The sequence below is a fragment of the Trichomycterus rosablanca genome, chromosome 5, assembly GCF_030014385.1.
Source record: "Trichomycterus rosablanca isolate fTriRos1 chromosome 5, fTriRos1.hap1, whole genome shotgun sequence".
Lineage (NCBI taxonomy): Eukaryota > Metazoa > Chordata > Actinopteri > Siluriformes > Trichomycteridae > Trichomycterus > Trichomycterus rosablanca.
This window is the reverse complement of record NC_085992.1, coordinates 21,401,104-21,426,248: the sequence shown is the minus strand read 5'-3', so window position 1 is coordinate 21,426,248 and position 25,145 is coordinate 21,401,104. Positions and strand designations below refer to the sequence as shown.

Here is a 25,145-nt window from a genome sequence, read left to right as displayed (position 1 = left end):
CAGTGCCAGAGGCAGCAAAGCAACCCCAAAACATCAGGGAACCTCCGCCATGTTTGACTGTAGGGACCGTGTTCTTTTCTTTGAAGGCCTCGTTTTTTTTCCTGTAAACTCTATGTTGATGCCTTTTCCCAAAAAGCTCTACTTTTGTCTCATCTGACCAGAGAACATTCTTCCAAAACGTTTTTGGCTTTCTCAGGTAAGTTTTGGCAAACTCCAGCCTGGCTTTTTTATGTCTCTGGGTCAGAAGTGGGGTCTTCCTGGGTATCCTACCATAGAGTCCCTTTTCATTCAGACGCCGACGGATAGTACGGGTTGACACTGTTGTACCCTCGGACTGCAGGGCAGCTTGAACTTGTTTGGATGTTAGTCGAGGTTCTTTATCCACCATCCGCACAATCTTTCGTTGAAATCTCTCGTCAATTTTTCTTTTCCGTCCACATCTAGGGAGGTTAGCCACAGTGCCATGGGCTTTAAACTTCTTGATGACACTGCGCACGGTAGACACAGGAACATTCAGGTCTTTGGAGATGGACTTGTAGCCTTGAGATTGCCCATGCTTCCTCACAATTTTGCTTCTCAAGTCCTCAGACAGTTCTTTGGTCTTCTTTCTTTTCTCCATGCTCAATGTGGTACACACAAGGACACAGGACAGAGGTTGAGTCAACTTTAATCCATTTTAACTGGCTGCAAGTGTGATTTAGTTATTGCCACCACCTGTTATGTGCCACAGGTAAGTAACAGGTGCTGTTAATTACACAAATTAGAGAAGCATCACATGATTTTTCAAAGGGTGCCAATACTTTTGTCCACCCCCTTTTTTATGTTTGGTGTGGAATTATATCCAATTTGGCTTTTTGACAATTCTTTTTGTGGTTTTCCATTGAAGACAAATTAAATGAACATTTTAATATCAAAGCATTTGTAATTGCAATCATTTTCTGGAAGAAATTGAGTATTATCTGACAGAATTGCAGGGGTGCCAATACTTTTGGCCAGCACTGTATGTCTAAAGACACTTGGCAGACTAAATAAGCCCTGGATACCCAGCAAACAATATGCATGATAATTTTAATACATAATGAAAATTAAATACAGTAAAGTGATCTATGATTTCTGTTTTTATTTATTCATTTAACTTAAAAAAAAAAACTAAAACAGTGCCATACTAAAGTTTTCTTACAGATTTCCAGAATGTTTAAAGATATTATTAGCTACAACAGATTTTAGATACATATATGAACATTATAAGACCTAGGCTGAGATAGTTTGATGGCCATTTGCTTTTTTTTTGCTTTTAGCTCTCATTAGTGAATCTGTTGTACCTCCTGTTTACTGCACACTTTCCCTTATGTCTGGCTATCTCTCCACTTAAAAAATATTTTCTGCCTTCTTACAACTCATCTGTGTAGCAGATTAGTCCCTCAGTTAACAATTCCAACAAATCCACTTACAAGCAACATTACATTTCTTACAGATTATGTGAATTAATGACCTAGCCTTTGCATAAAGTTGATGTTATGAACCTTACATATTTTGTAAATGAATGACTCACCCTTTGCATAAAGTTGATGTAATGGACCTCCCTGGAAAAATTTAGGTAGATATTTGTATCATAGGCGTCGTCCCCAGCGTTGAAAATTGTTATGTTAAGGGAGACATTTTTTACCCCTCCAAGAGCAAGATGAGGTCTGATGTGACGTCTGAAAAAATAAAAAAAGGATTGTAGGTAGTTTAATCAGAAGTAATTAAATCAATATTGTTTGAATTGCATTCATCGAGGTCATATAAAACAATTTCAAAATGTAGCTCTTGAACAATCAGTGAATAAATTGCTGAAATGAACCATGACTCCTAATAATCACACATGCAGGCACACACACACACACTTATATATATATAACTTACATTATATATATATATATATATATATATATATATATATATATATATATATATATATATATATATAAAATGATAAATTGTCAAGCTTCTTATCCTAGTGGGCTTGGAGGCTGTCACGCAAGAAAGAAATCCTCCTCCACCTTAAAACTCAACTGAAATTAAGTTCTGCTGATCACTTGGACAGGGAAAAACCAGATTAGATTTTTGTATTATTGCCCTCTATGTTTCGAGGAGTGAAATAAAAAGTAGAGTGGCAGAAGCTTGTTTATGGTGGCTAAAAACAGCTTATTAAGGTAAAACACTAAACAGGTGGACCCCAATTTACTTTTAGACACATTTCAAAGACATTAAGTCAACAATGATGCACCTGATCACAACTTGAAGTGCCACAGCAAAAGGTCTAAAGGTCACAAAAAGGTTTGTGAATGAAATATTTCAGTTTTAAAAAAATTTTTTACTCTAATAACATGTATTCATTTTTGTCACTATGGGAGATTAAGTGTAGATTGATGGGGGAAATGGCAGTTATGTTCATTCAAATCCACAATAATTAAGTGTGCAAAAAAAGTCAAGGGGTCCAAAACACATAAGTAGTTAGAGCCTCGTCCATAACATCTCTAATTTATTTACATTTTCGGGATTTAGTTGACGCTTTTATCCAAAGCGACTTACAGTTCTGACAGTTCTATACAATCTAAGCAATTGAGGGTTAAGGGCCTTGCTCAAGGGCCCAACAGTGGCATCCTGGCAGTGGTGAGGCTTGAACCAGCAACCTTCTGATTACTGGACCAGTACCTTAACCACTAGGCTACAGCTGCCCCTAGTTTATGGGAAAGAGAGATGACTACTGTCATATGATAGACAGCTGGCCCCTTTTCACTGATTAAGTGATTGATAATAATACAAATGTACAAAGACAAAACAGCTACAATAATAGTTTACTTGTTCTCATCAACTATAGTAGCTCCAACTGTAGTTATAGTAGTATATAGTAGCTAATGTCCAATTTAACTTCCTATATTTTTTAAGTCTAAATTCTGCTTTAAACTTAATATTAAATAAGTACTTTATTTAGATATGTATTCCTTTCTTTATCAATTAGATTAACTTTACTCAATCCACGTTTCAATGCCAGTGTGCAAAAGTGGAGTTACAGTACATTTACAACAAAGATAACAAGAAAGACAATAAGAAAAGAGAATTTCACCCTGAAAGCAGCAGTTTCCCATGTAGCTGTAAGTCAGCAGCACAGTCATCAGACAGACAATTCTTCTCAAACCAAGTCTGCAAATAAAGTACGGGATGTTATCTCGTCAACGTCATTAAAGGTTGATCATATACTAGAGGGCACTCTTGCACAAGGATTAAGGAAGGTACTGTGCTAGGGCAGCGCATACTCACCTTTTTCTCACTAACTCAGTTCTTGCTTTTTGAGATTTAAGAATTCCAATTACATTAGCTAGATTATGCTTTCAGTGAAAGAATCTGGCACTGCTTTTAAAGTGTAGACAAACTGCATGGTTAGAGTGGGTACTTAAAAGTTTAAATTGCAGATACAGTAGCTAAACATAAAAATAGTTAATAAAAACAAAAGTGACCATCAAAAAATTAGATATACACTTATACGACTCACTCACTTATTTAAGCTAAAGAGGATAAAAAAGAATCAAAGCACGTATTGAGCATAATTTCAGCTGGAAGTACAATCTAACCTCATTCTTGGCTGCAATTCTTTCTCCCTTTTTCCAACGAAGAACAGGTGTAAGTAAACCAAGCTCTTGCTTGTGATGTCTTTGCAGCTGATCCTTTCCCAGGCTGTATGATGTCTCAAAAGTGATAGGTGCAAAGACATCCTTCACCTTTTTCTGTGAAAACATAGACAAGAGTGTAGATGACATAGAGGTTTACATAATGACAAAGATCAACTGCCAAACTGTTCAATGACATTACCATAACAGGACACTACACCAAATTCTCCAGTATTTCCAACAACATTGAATATCAGTTATTAGCTGTTATATATCAATGACTTGTGTAATATAATGTACAGTATAGATTAGTTGCTTATTTCATTGCATAAATCAGCTTGGTGATAAGGAAAGCAACATCAAATTACATGCACAGATAAAATAACAAAAAGTAATAAAGTTGTTACAGCATTGCTGGTAATACTGCTGTACCAAGTCGCTTTTTTAGCATCTGTTATCCTAGCAATATACCTTTGATACAAAACATGAAACCTCATGATATAGAAAAGTTAGAAAAAAGCATTTCATACATTTTCTTGCCTGCTGTCATATTATGTTAACCAGTTTATTGTCACTGATGTCTAATTATGCGTAGTCTAAGCCTTAATGTAAACGAAAACCACTGCTGATAATCTTAACTCATTCCTCTTCCATTTTTTTGTTTAGTTTAAGCTTCATTTGTAGTTTCTCCTTGTAAGGGGTGGTCTTGGGTCTAGGCAGACTCCAGCCGCTAGGGGTCAACAGCGAGCCGGCAATCAGGCCTAATGCCCAGCACCTGTGTACAGGTCTATAAAGAGACTATAAAGCAGGGGTGCCCAAATAATTCCTTATAAGGGGCCAAAATTTAATCTCAGTGAGGGGCCACGGGCCAAAACTAAAAGTTATTTTAACTAGGGCTGGGCGATATTGAAAAAAAAAAAAAGATTCTGATTGTGTTTTTTTTTTGTTGTTGTTGTTTTTGTATAATGCAATTGAAAAAAAAAAGACTGCAGAAGTGAAAAAATAGTAACAGCACCACCTATAATTATCTTTTCAAGGGACTCAAACTTTATAACAATAACAATATAACAATTAACAATAAACAGAAATCTTAATTAGCTATATGCTTTTTAGGAACAGCTCACAAACAACTCACTTTAAGTAATTTGCAGCAGAACCTCCTTACATTAAGAAAAGTGCAAAGCTACAAAAAGTTCTTTACAGATTTCTTAAAAGAAACACAAGCCTGTATACTGTTTTCACCAATGAAGTTAGTGTATCAGTATCTACACTGGGGGACCACAAATAATCACTCAGCTTTCATTTTGTCCCCTTGTGATTGGGGGGTGGATGGAGGGGCACATTCCGCTTCTAACAATATTGACTACAACTCCCATGCTCTCACAGACTGTCACGTGACTACCACAAGTCCCCGGTCAGTCAATTCTGATCGGTCCTCCCACTCCGGAGTTTTGATTCAGTTCAGCTGTGTTCGATTCCATGAATCTTAATTAAACTCTTCTGTTTGTGAGTCTCGTTGTGAAGTTTTGCCGATCGTGTTTGCGCTCCTTATTTCTGAATCTAACTATTACCGTGTATGACCCTTGTTGTCTTCCGTTTACTGTTTTTACTCTTTTGATATTAAACTGACATGTTGGTATTTTAATTAAAATATAAAGTATGTAAACAATCGCGATTGTCACATTTCTAACATCGTGTGAAAACGTTCATTCGAATTAATCGTGAAAATCGCCCACCCTAATTTTAATATTGCATTAAATTTAAAAATATCACGTTTTTGTTGTTAAATAAAACACTACTGTTTATTCTAATTAACAGTGCTTTTATTTATTTCAACGGATGATAGATGTTTCTTTTTAGGAGCAGAAATATTTGAACAAATGTAAATTTGTAAAGAAAAACATGCAAAGCAAAATATATACTGTATATATACGTATATACCATCAATATTTAAATATTCAATATATTCACCTTTCCTCGCCACTGTACTTTGAGAACAGGTGTGCATGTTTTGTTTCGTAATGCTGACGGATGTTGTACTCCTTTAGTGCAGCCACTCTCTATCCGCAGATGAGGCAAACTGCGGTTTAATCTATTTCGGTGAAAAAAGATTCAAACTGTTTTTAAATGTTCGTTTATCCAATGCCACTGCCTCATACGCTCCATGATTAACAGCCTCACTCGTGTCATCATGTCTGCTGACAGGAGCTCCACAGCGCCCCCCTCTCCTATCCACTGTCTCATGTAAAATTGTGGTCAGCCAATGAATTGCAGCTAGCGTTATAGGCAGTTCAACACTGTTAAAAGAAATTCCCAGCTACTGACAAAAGTAAGCGCTACTTTGATATAGTGAGGCGGGCCAGAAAAAAGAGACGGCGGGCCAAGTTTGGCCCGCGGGCCCCAAATTGGGCAGCCCTGCATAAAGAGACTGCGTGTGTTTGTCTCATGCGAGCAAACACACGCAGCCGGTAATCTCGGTAGAGGATTGAAAGTTTTCACCCTCACCCCATTTCTCTCTAGTCTCAAGTTGTTCTCTCTCTCTCTCTCTCTCTAGTAAAAGAAAAGAAAAGAAAGAAAAGCAAAGAAAGAAAAGAAAAGAAAAAGTAAAAGAAAAGAAAAAGATATATATATTTATTAGTTAGTAAATATTAAAATATTAGTTCAGTCATTCTCAGTTAATTTATTATTATAGTTCTATATTTTCTGTTGGGAAAGCCTTTTGTTTTATTTACCCCTTTTTCTCATAACTCATGAGGTGGCCATTGTTCCCCTGGCAGTCCTTTGTTCTTCATTTTTCCCGCTCAAACTTTTCCCCAAAACAGGTGGTGTTTGTATTTTCTTTTGCACCTGTTCAAGCACATTAGTTTTGAACCCACCTGAGTTGACACACTTTAAAAAGAACCTGATTAGCTGAGTGGTAGAGCACTTGATCAGTGTTCTGACGACCTGGGTTCAAATCCCACTAGGAGAGTTTTTTGTTTGTTAGTTAAATTGCCTAATTCACAGATTACTAAGCACTTGGGTCCAATTCCCAATTGATCTGGTAGCTCATCTAGTAAAGACACCTGCGTGTCTGCAGGGGTTTGGTGTTCAGATCCACCACTGGGTGAGCACCATTACACTCCTGTATCCATTTACCCATCCCTTTCCTTAATAGTGGTGAAAGCTCTAGAACTGGTACCACATTAGGATACCCAGCCTATTTAACTAATAATATACACTGATCAGGCATAACATTATGACGGTCCCCCTTTTACTCAAAACAGCCCTGACCTGTTGAGGCATGGACTCCACTAGACCCCTGAAGGTGTGCTGTGGAATCTGGCACCAAGATGTAAGCTGCAGATCCTTTAACACCTGTAAGTTGTGAAGTGGGGCCTCCATGGATCGGTTCGGCACATCTCACAGATGCTCAATTGGACTGAGATCTGGGGAATTTGGAGGCCAAGTCAACACCTCAAACTCGTTGTTGCGCTCCTCAAACCATTCCTGAACCATTTCTGTTTTGTGGCAGGGCGCATTATCCTGCTGAAAGAGGCCACAGCCATCAGGGAATACCGTTTTCATGAAAGGGTGTACATGGTCTGCAACAATGCTTAGGTAGGTGGTATTGTTTTATTAGGATTTTAACGTCATGGGATTTTACACTCTTTGGTTACATTCATGACAGAAATGGCAGTTACTCATTACACAAGATTAATCAGTTCACAAGGTTATATTAAACACAGTCGTGGACAATTTAGTATCTCCAATTAACCTGCATGTCTTTGAACTGTGGTAGGAAACCGAAGCACCCGGAGGAAACCCATGCAGATACGGGGAGAACATGCAAACTCCACACAGAAAAGACCCGGACCGCCTAGGGGTCAAACCCAGGACCTTCTTGCTGTGAGGCGACAGTGCTACCCACTTAGCCACCATGCCGCCCCTAGGTAGGTGGTACGTGTCAAAGTGACATCCACATGGATGGCAGGACCCAAGGTTTCTGAACAGAATATTGCCCAAAGCATCACACTGCCTCTGCCGGCTTGCCGTTTTCCCATAGTGCATCCTGGTGCCATGTGTTCCCCAGGTAAGCGACGCACATGCACCTGGCCATCCACATGATGTAAAAGAAAGTGTGATTCATCAGACCAGGTCACCTTATTCCATTGCTCCGTTCCCATGCTTACATGCCCATTGTTGGCACTTTTTGTGGTGGACAGGGGTCAACATGGGCACCCTGACTGGTCAGCTGCTATACAGCCCCATACGCAACAAACTGAGATGCACTGTGTATTCTGACCCCTTTCTATCAGAACCAGCATTAACTTCTTCAGGAATTTCTGTTGGTCTGTTGGATCAAACCACACAGGCCAGCCTTTGCTCCCCATGTGCATCATTGAGCCTGCCGCCGGTTTACCACTGTTCCTTCCTTGGACCCCTTTTGATAGATACTGACCACTGCAGACCAGGAACACCCCACAAAAGCTGCAGTTTTCATTTGTCATTTGTTAATTGTTCTGAACCCTTAACTGACAAAATTACAAAAAAGGATTTCCAATGTATTGATTGACTTGAATTCCATGCCTGCAATACACTCAAAAAAGTACAAAAAAAGTAAAATTAGTAAAAATGTTAGAATAATTAAAATATAGAATATTTACATTAGACCATTTTAAAACTTTTCACACTGAGCAGGTGAATTGGTAACAGGTGAGGGTATCATAACTGGGTATCGAAGGAGAATCTACAAAAGGCTCAAACTTTTTAAACAAAGATGGATGGTGACTCACCACTCAGTGCCAAACATTGTGAGAGTTGTCAGTTAGTTCAAAAATAACATTTCTTGGGGCCGCTGCAGTAAAGTACACTAGCACACCAGAGCTGGGATTTCAAATACATTGTATCGGATCTCTGCTCTGCCATCCATCTGGGCTGGGTGGCCACATGAACAACGATTGGCTATTGTTCAGGGTGGGATGAGCCGGACCAGGGTTCTTCGTAACTGGTGCAATTACGACCTCTGCTGGCTGATTAATGGTGCCTGAGCAGGGTTGGGGAATAATGCTGATCAGGGTGTGGCTCTCAGTGCACAAGGCTGATCCGCATATGAACTGTCCTTGTGCAGGTGAAAAAAGGGAGTCAGTACTGCGCACGTTTCTCAGTTGCAAAGCTCCTCAGTCAGCAGTGGAGGGTTGTATCGGTAGAGGTGAAGCTTAATGCAATCAGGATAATTGGATACGACTAGATTAGGGGAGAAATTTTTAATACTTTAGTTTTTCACCATCTACCGAACAAAATATTGTAATAAGGTTCAGGGAATCCAGACAAATCTCTATATGTGTAGGGAAACCCTGAAAACCACTTTTAAATGTGCATGACCTTTGAGCATTGCATGAGAAACCATCATAATTATAAGTAATAAATACAGCCAAATAAGTTTGGGAATACTGGGGAAAACCAAAGTCATTTAACGCTACTGTATCCACTATGCACCTTGAAACTTCAATACACAAAGAAAAGCCATACATCAATTCTGTGCATAAACATAGCTGAGTTCTCTGGGCCCAAGCTAATAGTAGTAGATATACTTTATTTGTCATATACATATACAGGTGTACAGTACAACAAAATTCTTTCTTCGCATATCCCAGCTTGTTTAGAAGCTGGGGTCAGAGCGCAGGGTCAGCCATCTTATGGCGCCCCTGGAGCAGAGAGGGTTAAGGGCCTTGTTCATGGGCCCAACAGTGGCTGCATAGCAGAGCCTGGATTTGAACCGCCAATCTTCCAGTTGATAGCCCAAAGCTCTACCCACTAGGCTACCACCGTCCCTAATCGCAGATGGACTGAAAGGCAGTGAAAATGTGCTGTCATATGAGTTTTAGCTTGTCTTTGAGGAAAAAAAAGAATGTTAAGTACTCTGTGCCAAGGACAAACAGGACAAAACTGTCTAAAACCATGGCTTTGTATACACATTGTATATACCTTTCTGCAGTCCAAATCTTTCTCCAATCTTTTTTTTAATACTTTTGTTAGTTATACAGCTCAATCAGCAAATCAAATATTTATATTTACATTACATGTAAAAAAATCTCCCAACTTTTCCTGAATTAGGGTTTGTAAAAAAAAAATATTAAAGCTTACTAAATAGCCATGCTTCTAAGTGAATGATTACTTACAACCCCAAATCAGAAAAAGTTGGGACAGCATGGAAAATGCAAATAATAAAAAAAACTAAGTTTCTTACATTTACTTTTATGTCATTGCAGACAGGATGAACCTGAGATATTTCATGTTTTGTCTGGTTAACAGTATGGGGTCGTCGTTGTCGCATTTTTCATTTCAAACTTCTCCACACATTCTCTATTGGGGACAGGTCAGGGCTGCAGGCAGGCCAGTCCAGTACCCGTACCCTCTTCTTCTGCAGCCATGCCTTTGTAATGTGTGCAGCATGTGATTTTGCACTTGTCTTGTTGAAAAATGTATGGACAACCCTGGAAAAGATGACGTCTTGAAGGCAGCATATGTTGCTCTAAGATCTCAATATATTTTTCTGCATTAATGCTGCCATCACAGAAGTGTAAACTGCCTTTGCCAAGGGCACTGACACAGCCCCATACCATGACAGACCCTGGCTTTTGGACTTGTTGCTGATAACAGTCTGGATGGTCCTCTTCGTCTTTGGTCCGGAGCACATGACGTCACAGCATGTAACTTCGTATTGTAGCGCTTGACAAAGGTTTGCCAAAGTAATCCCTTGCCCATGTGGTTATATCTGCTACTGTTGAGTGGCGGTTCTTGATGCAGTGCTGTCTGAGGGATCGAAGGCGTTCAGCTTAAGCTTGCGCCCTTGGCCTTTACGCACTGAAATTCCTCCCGATTCCTTGAATCGTTTAATGATATTATGCACTGTAGAGGGAGAAATATGCAAATCCCTTCCAATCTTTCTTTGAGATACATTGTTTTAAAACATTTCAATAATTGTCTCACGCATTTGTAGACAAACTGAAGATTGTCTGGCCATCTTTGCTCATCAAAGATGCTGCTTTTGTACCAAACCATGATTACAATCACCTGTTCACATCACCTGTTTGGAATCACATAATTATTTCATTTTTTCACCTCATTATTAGCCCTAAATTGCCCAACTTTTTTTGGAATGTGTTGCAGGCCTGAAATGCAGGAATGGAGATATATTAACAAATGAAATGAAGTTAAGCAGACAAAACATGAAATATCTTGGGTTCAAACTGGCTGCAATCAAATAGAAGTCAAAGTAAATGTAAGGAACACTGCATGTTTATTTTATTTGCATTTTTCATACTGTCCCAACTTTTTTTGATTTGGTGTTGTAGATAAAGGTAAAATTAACCCATAGTACATGTTGTACTTGATTTCAAAGACAGTGTGTTAGCAGAAACTGAGATGTGTGTGCAAGGTCTATTTTAGGGGAGCTGACCCACTTTACAGTTTAACTGAAGTACTGACCTTTGCCCTGGGGACCATTAAGAATGACATACAGTCAATGTACAGACTTTATCACATGGTTCTATTAGACATGAATGCTGCTTTGTTGGCCAAAAATATGGGCATTCACATGTGCATAAACAGACTTCTGCTGTCGCAGTGACAAAGAGGAGGCACCTAACATTGCACAGTAATTAAAGAAGAAATGCGCTTCTCACTAAGCACCCTGCTCGTCAAAGAGCAATTGTTTCACCTGGACTCTGGCACTATTTTAGCATGTGTGCAAGCATGCAATGCTGAGTCTTTGATACTGACTGATTAGGGATGCTGTATGGTATGCTAAACACTATTTGAAAGAAAAAAAGAAAACACAGAAATACTTTCTACATAGAACTTACATGTTTTACACGTTTTATTTAAAATGTGAGCACCATTTCCAAGGTAATTTGGGGGCTTTTCATGTTCACTTACACTTAAGGAAAACTACAAGCATGCTGACACAGACATGTACGTATTCAGTGCTATCAGGCTTGACCAAAACCTAATTGCTTATTTTTTTTTGGAGAAAAACACTATCAGTGCTGTGTCCGTTACTATTGTGTTCTTGCACAGAATCAAAGGCAGGAGAATCTTTAATGCCTTTAATAACATCTCTGCTATGGCTCAACTGATAGAGCAAAGTGCATTCACTCCTTTAAACAAACAAATACAACAATTAAAGTGGTGAATGATTAGAATAATGGCCTTTTATTTTTTCTAATAACTTTACTCACCAACTCGAGAGTTGGAAAAAAATAAAGTGACAACAGGTGCACTGGAGAGGCAAAAGCAAGACAACCCCCAAAAAGGGAATGGTTTTGCAGGTGGTGGCCACAGACAAATACTCTCTCCTTATCCTTCCTGACTGATTCTTCTCTAATTTTGCATTTTGCTAGTCATTGTCACTACTGGTAGCATAAGGTGGAACTTGCAGCCCTTTCAGGTTGCACAGATAATAGAGCTTCTCCAGAATGGCAGATCCTATGTGCTGTCACAAGAAGGTTTGCTGTGTCGCCCTGCACAGTCTCAAGAGCATGGAGGAGATACCAGGATTCAGGCTGTTACACGAGGAGGACAGGGCTGTAGAAGGGCATTAACCCAGCATCAGGACCAGTATCTGCTCATTTGTGGTGCCTGGATGAACAGGAGGAGCACTGCCAGAGCCCTACAAAGTCACCCTCAGTGGGATACTGGTGTACATGTTTCTGAAGAATCTGTCAGAAACAGACTCCATGAGGGTGGCAAGAGAGCCCAACGTCCTATGGCGAGACCTGTACTCACAGCCCAGCACCGTGCAGCTCGATTGGCATTCACCAGAGAACACCAGAATTGGCAGGTCCACCACTGGCGCCCCGTTCTCTTCACAGATGAGAGCAGGTTCACACTGAGTACATGTGACAGATTCGAGTTGGAATTCCCATGAATTTGTCATTTTATGACATTGAAGGCACTGAAGACTTTTTCTCTTAATTCATTTACTGCCTAGTTAAGGTTTCCTGATGAGCCAATCTTTAATCCAAGTATCATTTTAGAATGCCTAATTTCATGTTTTCCTACTTTAAATATGTGTTTTTTGTGTATATGTGTATGTGCACACACATATACACCCACATACACTCATGCACACACTCACACAACAACGCACACACGCCCATTCACACACTTAAACCCACTCACCAACCCCCCACCCCACATACACACACCCAACCAACACAACCTTGCTCTACAGACTGACAGCTCCAAAAATACATACGACTCAGTAACTATATTATCACTTGCATCTTTGCACAAAATCATATTTTTGCACATTATTCTTTAATATAATGGCTGCTATACAAACCCTACACTGTAACTTATTAAAATATGCTAACAATTAATTTATTTATTTCTTTATTTATCACTTTTTAATTTATTTAAAAAAACCTCTTTCTAACAGGGTTTCTGCAGATTTGTATCCTTGGACTTGTGTTTACTTAAACTAGATTAGGGAAATGTTTACGGTGGAAGCACTTCTTTAAGTCACTCTAGATAACAAATAGTCTGCTAAATGGTGAAAATGTAAATGTACAATAAAGCCACTTGAATCTTGAATATAATCAAGGACAAAGCTCACCTTATTTTAACCTCTTCACACTTCTCTCATCCAGCAGATGATACAGAAATGTGACATCAAGAACCACTAAATTACAGAATAGTTTCTACCTTCAAGCCATCAAGGCACTGAACACAATAGACTATTTCCAGACAGCAGATTAAACAAATCAAAGGTAGAAGGAACATGTGATATACTGTAGTAGATTGTACCACATTGCCTACATAAAGTATCAATACCCTTACAACCGAAAATGTACTGTTTAAAAATATTTTGTGAAATACACAAATTTAGAGTATTCAAGCATTTGAAATTTCAATGACATTCAGAAGTGAAAATGTTGAACATCAATTATTTAGCTCAGCAGTAGGCATAAACAACAAGGTAGGGTGGGTTATAAATAGTGTTATTTGGTTATTTCTGGCTGTAGTTATATGCCAAGAAATTATTCAGAGCATGTATGTAGAATTCAAATTAGATTTCTCAGATAGACCTTTATTAGCATTCTTAATTATTAGATAATACCACAGAGTTGCATTTGTCCCACGAGCATGTGGGTCTTGTCAAGTTGGGTGAAAATAAGGCAGATCTCATATTAGACAGTTAAACCATATACCATTGCTTTTTATGTCCTGCATTCTGACTAAAAGCCCTTTAACTAATTACCTCTAAACTGAAATTGATGAATCATACAGGAATACACAAAAGAACACAGACTGTAGAACAAAGTAACTAAACAGACTAAAAACCCTTGACACTACATTTCTCTTCCTTCCAACACATTCTAACCACTTGCAATTCAGTGGCATTTTAAGGAAACGGCAATGTACTATGTGAGAACATGCTGAAAACAATAAAAATTAACATGGATGATAAATAATAAAACAACTTTGTATTTGTAAAAAGGGTACAAGTTATGCTTTTTACTGGATAACCTTACTAATCTAAAAGTGTACCTTTTTACAATGAATTGTTATATCTAAATAAGCATATAGTCCAATCCAAAGCGTTCTGCTGGATCACATTTCTAGAAGATGCATGAAGTTGCTTACATTTTATCAGTACCATGATGCATGATGACTGACAATTGGCCTTAAGCTAATTTAGGAGTAGATGTTCTGCTGTGTATAGGAAAAAAAAGGCTGTGCATGTTTTAAGTTTTTCCACCTCACTGTTTTAAAAATAGGTGCTAGAGTAGCAGGCATGCTTAATGGGAGACAGCTGGATATGATTGCCATCCTGCTATGTTGATTTACTGTATCAGCTTTCTTGGCTTGGAGTAAATGAAAGCAATGCTATGGCATCGAGGGATTGGGAATGTCATATGGAACTAAAGGCAATCACAACACTGGCTTGTCTGTCTAGCAATTTTTTATAGTGGACAAGAACTATAAATGGCAAATCTACAATCATAATCTTAATCAGCAATCACTATTTCTTTCTTTAAATAGTGTTTTACTTTTATTTAAGAAAAGTATTACTCTTCTGATTGTTTTTCAATTTGAGTTTTTTGTGAGACCAAAGGATTTCAAACAATTTTCAGATGAAACTGTAGTTTACACAACACATTTTAAAAAGTGGATATGGGGAATCATACTGTACTAAATAATTTTTAGTAGTGGAAAATGTTTTAATTTGTCAGGGCTTAAAAGACAATGTCATCATTTATCATAAAAAATGTTTTCTCTGTTTCACAGCTACCCCAGTCTTAATATCCCAGTGCACATTGTGGTACTTTACTAGCTTACTATCAGGTTTATCTAACCAGTGTGCTAAAATGTCTCCCAGGCAACTTTTAATCCCTGATTGTTTGAAGCGGTTAGAATACATGCAAAAGCTTTTCACTATAGTTAACAGCAGACCTTTTTACATTGTTTCCAGTAATTCATTGGTATCTGATTATTTGGTGCATAGTTGCATTGTACCTGCACAAACTTGGACAAAAACAATGTTGAAATTTGATATTTATTAATATTTATTCTTGTAAAGTATAATCAAAGCCGACCAAGTGAGTTCTGGCAACATAGTCAACATAGTCACAACATACACCGATCCAACAGACGAGCCACTGTAGCTGAAAGGTCGCTGGTTCAAGCCTCACCACTGCCAGGTTGCTGCTGTTGGGCCCTTGAGCAAGGCCCTTAACCTATAATTGCTCAGATTGTATACTGTAACTGTAACAGTGCATCGCAGTTTGTTGCATATGGGGCTGCATAGCAGCAGACCAGTCAGTGGGCCCATGCTGACCCCTGTCCACCACCGAAAGTGCCAACAATGGGCACGTGAGCATCGGAACTGGACCACAGAGCAATGGAAGAAGGCCTGGTCTGATGAATCACACTTTCTTTTACATCACGTGGATGGCCGGGTGCGTGTGCGTCGCTCTCCTGGGGAACACATGGCACCAGGATGCACTATGGGAAGAAGGCGAGCCGGCGGAGGCAGTGTGATGCTTTGGGCAAGGTTCTGCTAGGAAACTTTGGGTCCTGCCATCCATGTGGATGTTACTTTGACATGTACCACCTACCTAAGCATTGTTGCAGACCATGTACACCCTTTCATGGAAATGGTATTCCCTGATGGCTGTGGCCTCTTTCAGCAGGATAATGCACCCTGCCACAAAGCAGAAATGGTTCAGGAATGGTTTGAGGAGCACAACAACTGGTTAAAGGTGTTGACTTGGCCTCCAAATTCCCCAGATCTCAATCCAATCGAGCATCTGTGGGATGTGCTGGACAAACAAGTCCGATCCATGGAGGCCCCACCTCGCAACTTAAAAGAGTTAAAGGATTTGCTGCTAACATCTTGGTGCCAGATACCACACCACACCTTGAGGGGTCTAGTGGAGTCCATGCCTTGACGGGTCAGGGCTGTTTTTGCAGCAAAAGGGGGACCAACAGGTGGGTGGTCATAATGTTATGCCTAATCAGTGTATGTACTACCACAAACTGCCATGTTGTATCTTTGCTTTTCTTTCACGATAGTCCACACAAATATTTAATATCCTTGTGGAAGAGCAATACTCTCTTGATTACTCACTCAACTACTTAACCAAATGTTATTAATGTGTGCTCTAATCTGTAACAATTATAGCTTTTTCAATGTCCTGGTAAAGTTTCCTTTTCACATGCTAAAACAAAGCAATTTACAAATAGTCATACAAAGCACTTATCTAGTAAATACCAGGCATTTTGGCTTGATTTACTCATAGACCCACCTCTAAATTTTCAACACTTTCCTGTCTCTGAGAGAAAGGAAGTCACTATGCATGGTATTAAGTGCAAAACAGGAAACGAGACTGTCATGTGCGCTTGGTTTTACCAGTTTGGGAGTTGATGCCCCTCTTGCCCTGTTCTGTAACATTTCAACATCCAGCTCAGTAAATATGTTATTGAAAACAAATGTGTTTAAAAAACAATTAGTACATTTTGTATGCCAAGTGGTATCAGATACAATTTGTTTTTAATAATGATCCTGGAATGTTCTCTTTACTCATTCTTATGGTTCTGTATTTGGTTAGAGATTTATCTTCCAACACCAGCAAAGTTAATTGACATTAAAAGATTCTTAGTCCATTTTTTAAATTCAAAATATTCAGCTAAAAATAACCGAACATGGGGCTATTCCACAGCACTTGCCAGTAAAAACATTTTCCAGATGACTAGCATGAAATCATTACATAACCCCACTGTAACTCTCTGGAATGAAGATTCCAACCTAATCTGTAAGAAAATGCAGCAACACTGGGTTGGTTGGAAAGACTCATTTCTGAACACTGATGTTAACTCACTGTTAACTATGATTCTAAAAATGGCGTTTCTAGTCATTTATGTAGTATCTTAATCTGAAATCTTTTCTGAAGCATAGTTGTGTTTTTGTAAGTACAGCTATAAAATAGAAAAAAATATTTACATTGTCACAGTGGTGTTTTTATTATCATGTACATTAATGTCAAAATCCTATCTGTATTTTGGTTTATATTCAATAGGAATAAGCATTTGGTAACATTTTTGAGCGTTGTTTGTAACACACTTATGCTCGTATTAAGTAGCCAGGATTTGTTGTTTTAAACATAAAACTAGCACTGTCTGGTTTAAACCAGCAATAACATGTATTTCAGCATTTGGCAGAAAAAAAGTAATTTAGACAGTGACCAGTTACTTTTAGCAGGAGGTTGGGGTAACTTAATGATTTATAGCTTAACATTCAAATGTAAACTTTATTTACTGAAAATTGGTTTGTTGTAAGACGTGGTAATATATGCAAGTGATTGTAGCTCGGTAAATTTTGTGAAACAATTAAAAGATGAGTTCATTTTAGTACCTGAGACTAATATAATGTTAGAAATTGATTTGACGCCTTAACTTTTTAAAAAACACAGTTATGTGTGCGTCCTGTACAATGCCTTCACACAGAACTCTACAAAGCAACAGCTGGTTTTCATTAGCATTATTCATCTGGTGAAAAGGAGGCCTCCTCCTTGTGGGCAGACCCTAACATACAGATAAACAAGCGGATTGGCCAGGCAGACCTGGCCTCAGGGACCAATGAAGGGATTTGGGTAGCACAAACATACTATTGTCTGCAAACAAGAAAGCACAATGTATGTACATTTATAGCAGTTAAGTAAAAGTTATTAACTTCCATTTTCATTTTCTTTTAGCAGGTCTGATATTTTGTAAGTCACATATTCAGCATGTGAGCCAGCCCAGTTGTTTGAGATAAATGCTAGCTGCATGAAAAAAAGCCGCCATACTAAGAAAAACAATTTTTTTTAAAGAACACTAAAGAAACAGGTCTAGACTAAAGTGATGCTGAGACAAATTTTGTGTGAAAGTAAACAAAATAATTAAAAAAAACATACAATCTGCTAATATTAATGCACAGTTACCTCTCATAATTAAACCCTACAACAGTATTTGTGGGATGTGAAAAAATTGGATATCTTTATATTTGAAAAGTCTCACCATCTTAATTGACTCATTAGGCCTGATTAGAATGGTCAAGCATTTGCCATTTGGAATTGAAGAGTATAATATATTATCTCTTTATAACTTCTGCTAACACTACAAAAACACTACAAACACTACATGCCTGCAAAGCAGGTTATAAAAATATGTAAAAGGCCTTCTAGCTTACACAATTTAAAATTTCTAGAAATAGAAGAAACCGTAAAAGTTCATGCAAAACCTAAAAAAACAAGAAAATTCTCAAAAAATAAAAAGCATAAAATAAAACAAACCTTGATATAATAGCATAGGCTGTAAAGTAAGGTTTAGCTGACAGAAGAGTGGCGGGGCATTGCTTTACAGAGATGAATGAAAGTGCTAACAGAACGAAAACTGTGAAATGTATAACGGAGAACAAAGGGAGATGGGGTGGATATATTATGTTTAGGTTTTAGGTGGCAACCAGTAGCACAGGAAACACTGCCCGAGAAAGTGGAAAAATGGATCAGCATATCCTGATAGCAAATGTGACATACAGTTACACTAAAAATATTTAAACCACCAAAGAAAATAAGAATTTTTAATTACAAATATTTCTGTGAAGGTAGATTTTAAGTCTTTATTACTTGAATAATGCAGCAATTAAACAAGAAAAAGGAAAAAATGAAGTAATATTTTAGAATAATATTTTGGTAATACTGCCAAAATACTGCCATATTGCTTGATCTTAAAACTGACTGCTAGTCTGTATGACCTAAAGTTGGATTACAGCATTATTGAACCAGTGGAAACTCAACGACAACCCTTAATTTGCATGAGGTGCAATGTTATATAAACACCACCCAGAGATGTGTTCAAGGTGTTTTGAAACCATAGAGAAAACTGTCAAAAGCATCTATCATGATACAGTCAAAATCATCTATCATGATACATGTTATTTTATATCACTGATGATATAGAACCTAATTTATAATAAATATATGAAATTATGCGTATATACTGTGTATAGACTCACTAAGCACTTTATTAGGTACACCTAACACCTAACCATACAGATAGACAGATTGTGGGTATACAGTTACTGTCTGCAGCCAACCTGTTGCTCCGTACACCTTGTCACCACCCTGTACCCCATTTATTAACTTAAGGAAATTCCTATCACTACTGACCAAATAATGTTTGGGTGGTAGTCAATGCAATGACACTAAAATGACAGTGACATGGTAGTGTGTGTTGTTTTAATATGAGTTTACCTGGCGTAGCAGTGTTGTTAGGATTTTAAATACTGTTTGCTTACTAGCATTGTTTTTAAAAACACATACACGGTTAACACTCGTCGTTGGTGTACAAATCCTAACATCAAACAATGCTTGGGTCAATTGTATTCAGTATGACAACACACAGTACTGACAGCCTGGCTGTACTAATACATGTCTAGATAATCCATCAGCAGTACAATAAATGGCATGAAGTGGATCAGCTGTGCAAAGGTGAAGTATGAAGTATTCAAGGTGAGTCCAGGCAAGAATAATTACTTTCATTTACATCTATAATAGCCAAGTACTTTTTATTTTAAAACGGTATTTACCCAGAGTATAGGTTACCAGCATGTAAATGCAAATAAAAAGCAGTGTTTCTTACTTTAGATTTATTTCATTGCGGACAGTATGAACCCAAGTCATCTTTTGTCTGGTCAATTTTTTTTTTTAATTAATATTAATAATAATTAATTCTAATATTTCAGGCCTGCAACACATTAAAAAAAAATTGAGACTATAAAGTATTTAACACTTTGTAATTCAACCATTCTTTCTTACATTTAAAAGGCATTTTGGCACAGATGATACCAAGTGTTTCAGGTGTTATTTCATCCCATTATTCCTCAAACATGTCTTACAGTGTAAAACAGTTAAAGGGGTGTTGTAACATTTGTCTTTTAAAAATGTATTTTTCTTTCAAACTAATCTACACATTCCCTGTTGGGGAGAGGTCGGGGCTGTAAGAATGCCAGTTATGCCACATAACACATAGCGCTTTTCCACCAAAAGAACTGGCCCCCCGTTTTCAAAAGTTTTTTAAAAGCCAAGCATGCGTCATCAACAGTGGTTGTTATGCAGCTCAGGGTTCTGAGAATTTGCTTTTTGGGAGAGTTGAAAAAGCTTAACGTAAAAAAAAAAAAGCTTAACGTGGCTTAATGTACTAAAAGTTGACACAAGAACACTAAACCCTTGGTCGGTGTTTTAGTACAACAATCCACATTAAGCTTTATTTTTTACATTAACCGTTGTTTATACTGTCTTATACCACATCATTTCAAACAGCTTGTCTCATTGAAGGCGCTTAAATATCTACGGGAAACTGGCTCAAAATTCAATCAGGTGAACTTTAAAAGAAGGAAATGCAGCATCAAGCTCCATAGAAAACAAATGCACAGTAGCGCATGAGCGGTTTTGCAGCTTCTCAAGTGAAAGCACCCAAACCTCTGCAACTTGTCACGCCCACAAATGACGTCACACAGAATGCAAGTTTGCAGTTTGGAACCTCTTTTTTTGGTGGAAACACACCAAAATGGGTCAAAAACAAGTTTGCAAACCGGAACAGAGCTCGTTCCGTGTTGGTGGAAAAGGGGTAACGGAGAACTCGATGCCACTTTTGAACAGGGTTAGCATAAGGCTTATTTTTTGCTCAGTAAAGCTTTAAATGGCATTTGTAAATGTAGCTCCTTATTGTGGTTCTTTAAGTGAGTAAATAATCACGTCATTATTTAGTTTTTCACCTCATTACTAGCCCAATTTCATGGAATGTGCTGCAGTCCTAAAATGCAGGATGTAAATTATCAAATGAAATTTTATTGTCAACCTTTTTTTCTAATTTTCTGATGTGTAGGGCTATGTAGTTGTGTTTTTTGTGTGTTGACATTTAGAAGTCAATGAGTGACTATAAAAGCTACTTTCCTGAAAATGCCTACATCTACAGTTATCTACAGTTGGTCATTATTTAAAAGTTCTAAATCACTAGAACTGTGACAAACTTGCCTGTACAAGAACCCAAGTTTGTTTAACACATAAGCATTTTGAGTTTGATAAATGCTACTGTGACTTGGGCTGTAAAATGGGCTGGAATCATGTTCTAAGGACAGATGAAACAAAAATTAAGCTTTTTAGCAACACTCAAGGTAGGTTTGGTGTAGAAAAAAGAATGAGTACACTGAAAGAAACTGATGCCCACTGTTAAATACGTTAGAGGGTCTGTGATCATTTTTTGCCCTTGGCACCTCTTTAGGGTACATTGCATAAAAGTATTCATGAAATACCAGAACATTTTAAATCAAAATCTGTCTGCTTCTACCCAAACTAATCATGTGATCTTCCAGCAGGACAATGATAAAAAACATATGTCTATGAAAACAAAAATGGTTTACTGCACACAAAATTAAGCTTACTTTAAATTACCATCGATTTTTTGCCTGCATTCCAAACAATATTCGGGGGTTCAAAAAGTTCAAAAAGTTTTTGCACCTTTTTAAGTCAAAGCAGAGGCCATATATCAACAACATTTAAAATGATGCCAACTTATTTGGGCTTAAGCTCATCTGAGCTGAAATTATGCAAAGTGGAAACAAGTGCTGTGGTCTGAGACCATGTTGGTAATTGCTTTTGGAAATAATGGACAATAATCTACATATTGTGCTCAGTGTTTAAGGTGCTGAACTAGTAATTTGAATGGTGCTGGTTTATAAAGAAAGACATTGGGAGCATAAAACTTTACTGGCTTTTTTTTTTGCATAAACACATACATCAAACATTGTCAGCACACTACACCACATAAAAGTCTGTTACACTAACGTAATTATGATGGCGTATAATGCCGTATGATTGCTAGGACCGCTTCATGTTGCGCCTCATATTTCCTATGCTACGTGACTTGAAAAATGTTAAATCACTAAACACAATTCCTAAATTTTGAATTGCATAGCAAATTGCGTATTACACGGGATGTGGCTCATTTCATGGGACATGGCTCATTTCACGGTCCGTGACACGATTTTTACGGTAGTAAATTAGGTAGGGCCTTACACATAGGCATGGGATTACTTTGGCAAACCTTTGTCAAGCACTACAATATGAAGTTACATTCACAAATGCAACTTAAAACTGTACTGCAAAACAGAAGCCTTATGTTAATCATGTCGAGAAGGAGCATCAAGTTCTCTTGGTTTGGAGGTATCTGGGATGAACCATCACATAGTTGAAATGTGTATTGTGCTTGGAGGAATAGTATTCCATATCTTTTTTGGAGGCAATGGACCATCCAGACTGTTATCAGCAACAAGATCAAAAGCCAGATTCTGTCATTTACACTTCTGTGATGGCAGCATTAATGAAGGAAAGTATGTTGACATTTTGTCTATGCCTTTTTTTTTACAAGACAAAGCAAAACCACATGGTGCACACATTACAAATGCATGGCTGTGAGAAAAAAAGGTACACACACTGGACTGGCATGGCTTCAGTCCTGATCTATCCCCAATAGAGAATGTGTGGAGAATTTTACAAACGAAAAATGCAACAACCACCCCATACTGTTGCACACTTTAAGACGTGCTTGCAGTGAGATAAAAGTCAATGTAAAGGTAGTAAACACTATGGTGTTTTTAACTGCCACTTCCATACTTTTCCAGCTTCTTCTAATTTAGGGTTGTACAAAACCAATAAAGTTTATAAGTTAAAACATTAACATGTCCTGTAATGTCCTATACTGTTTTCAGTTAAATAAAGATCATACATTTTCTTACTTTCCCAACTTTATTGAATTTAGGTTTGTTTATTGAATCTGGGTTTGTTTTGAGGTAAGTCAATTAGCACAGGCCACATTTGTCTTAAAAGATGACCCTAAAGATGACATTACACATCCCAAATTTGCATTTAAATGAAAAATTTTAATGGAAATTCAAAAGATGACCAATTGTGTCTGATGCAGAGTGATCCAGAACAAAGTAGGTGTGTTATTCCGTGAAGCATACTGTTTTAATGCGTTCACCACTGGGACATATGCCATGTTATCTAGGTGGCAAGAAAATCGGAAATAGCCTTACCTGGACATAGGCTGTGTACTGATGACATTCCTGCTGGTTGATTTTAAGGTTAAAGTCTTGACTCACAGTAGCGGTTTGCTCTCCACTGCGTATGAAATAGACCCTAGATGGTATTCCTTTGTGTCGCTTTTCAGCATCAGCTGTCAGATTGTATATCAGCTCTGAATAGGAATACAGATGGGCAGTTTAGTAAAGTGTTGCTAATACCCCACAGACAACAATGTAAAAATATGCATAGGAATAACATTTAAATCTAATGCAGCCAACATAGAATTAGTGTTTTAGGCTGCAGGACATGTCAGACAGGTATTTGGTAAATAACACAAAACATCCCATTTAAAACTTGCTGTGGCGCAGCAGTGTATTATGCCAGGCTAAGGTGATACTGGCTGACCAGGTGTTTACAAAGACACAAATGTCTATATCTGAGGGAAAGGGGCTAGCCGAAGCCCTGCTATGGACTCGTGCCTTGTCCAGTGTATTCCTGCCATAAAAAAGCCTATCAAGAATCCTAGGAATGTCAGCAGCAAGGCAGATTTTCTAGTCATTTCATAAATATGTCTGACAAAATAAAAAGCTATTTTATACATTAAACGAGGCTGATAGTTATGAGGTCACACATTAGAAGTGTTAAAAGAGAAAGTGCAGCCTTTCAGTCCTGGACCATTCTGATATAAACAGTCATTATTGTTCATTGTTCATTATTGTTCAACATCTCAGGGTGTTGTTATACTGGAACTTTGGATTGGATAAGGTTCACCCTCACACACTAACACACCCTTACTGCTGGACTTTACCAATGGTCTTCTGTCTATGCCATTACCCAGCTGTGACGGAGCCATGACCTAACTGACACCGGAAGGGAGGATTTTACCACAGACACAGAACAGAGGTGAGGTAACTTTCCTGTACTAGTGCCAAGCTTCCTGTACTAGTGCCAAGCTGCTAAAACATAGGACCCCTTATTCTTTCCTAACCCTGGAACAGTCAATTGCGTAACGCCCAGTTTATATATCCTGCCTCCTTTGCACAGCTAAGTTGAGCACCAACCACACCTACCTAGATATTGCTAATTTAAGTAAAATCATACGAAGACCACATCTATTATAAAGACTAGATTTCAGAATCTGACCGTCAGCCTTTAATTTAGTTAATGCTGGTACATGGCATATATTGCACTTTTTCATTTCCTTACTCTGTCCTGTTAGAGATTTATTATTCACACTTTAGGTGTAGCAGTCTAAATAGCATTGCACCACACATGTTCATCTTTTTGTTTTATTTGGTTATGACTCTGTCTAGTTGTTGATTTATTTCCTAATTGCCAAGTCTTATAGGTGCTCATTGTTTCAGATTTTTGTATTTAAATACATTGTTGTCCAACTGTTCATGCCAAAGTCATGTTTTTATATGCGATTATAATTCATAGTCTTGTTGTATTACTGCTATGGTAGATTCTGTGGACTTTAAAGAGAAGACAGTATTTGTTATAATAAACTCATTCTCTTCTGCCCTTCTTCTTGTTGCACCCAAATGTTAAACCTGTATTTTAAATGATGTAGTTTATCATTTGGGTTACATAGTTTTATGCTACAAATGCCTTTACATTGCCTCATTAGTTCATTTTAAATGACTAGGTTTTTTTGTTTGTTTTTTTCATCAGTTATAATTATATGTGAAAATCACTAATTAACAGAAAAGAAAGTTTTGGAAACAATCACTCTTTAAAAAGTCTTAAGTCTAATGTTCAGTTTTTGTAGCAATGGTTTTAGATGCCTGGATGCCAAAAGCAACATTGTAAAAAGTGTTTGATAATTTGGCCAGTTTAAATCTTTGACCCCAACACTTTTGGGATGGATTGATAAATAAGT

At 37.7% G+C, this 25,145-nt stretch overlaps 1 protein-coding gene across 2 annotated transcripts in view; it reads right to left on the bottom strand.

The window, feature by feature from the left end:
• Positions 1-25,145, bottom strand: part of itga9 (integrin, alpha 9) — an 85,724-nt gene that overhangs the window by 19,832 nt on the left and 40,747 nt on the right. For both annotated transcript variants that reach the window (XM_062995840.1, XM_062995841.1), the window contains exons 15-18: positions 23,275-23,435; positions 3,615-3,767; positions 3,110-3,186; positions 1,553-1,700 (exon numbers count right to left, since the gene is read on the bottom strand). In XM_062995840.1, coding sequence (XP_062851910.1) covers positions 1,553-1,700; positions 3,110-3,186; positions 3,615-3,767; positions 23,275-23,435 — 539 coding nt within the window. The remainder of the gene's footprint in view (positions 1-1,552; positions 1,701-3,109; positions 3,187-3,614; positions 3,768-23,274; positions 23,436-25,145) is intronic.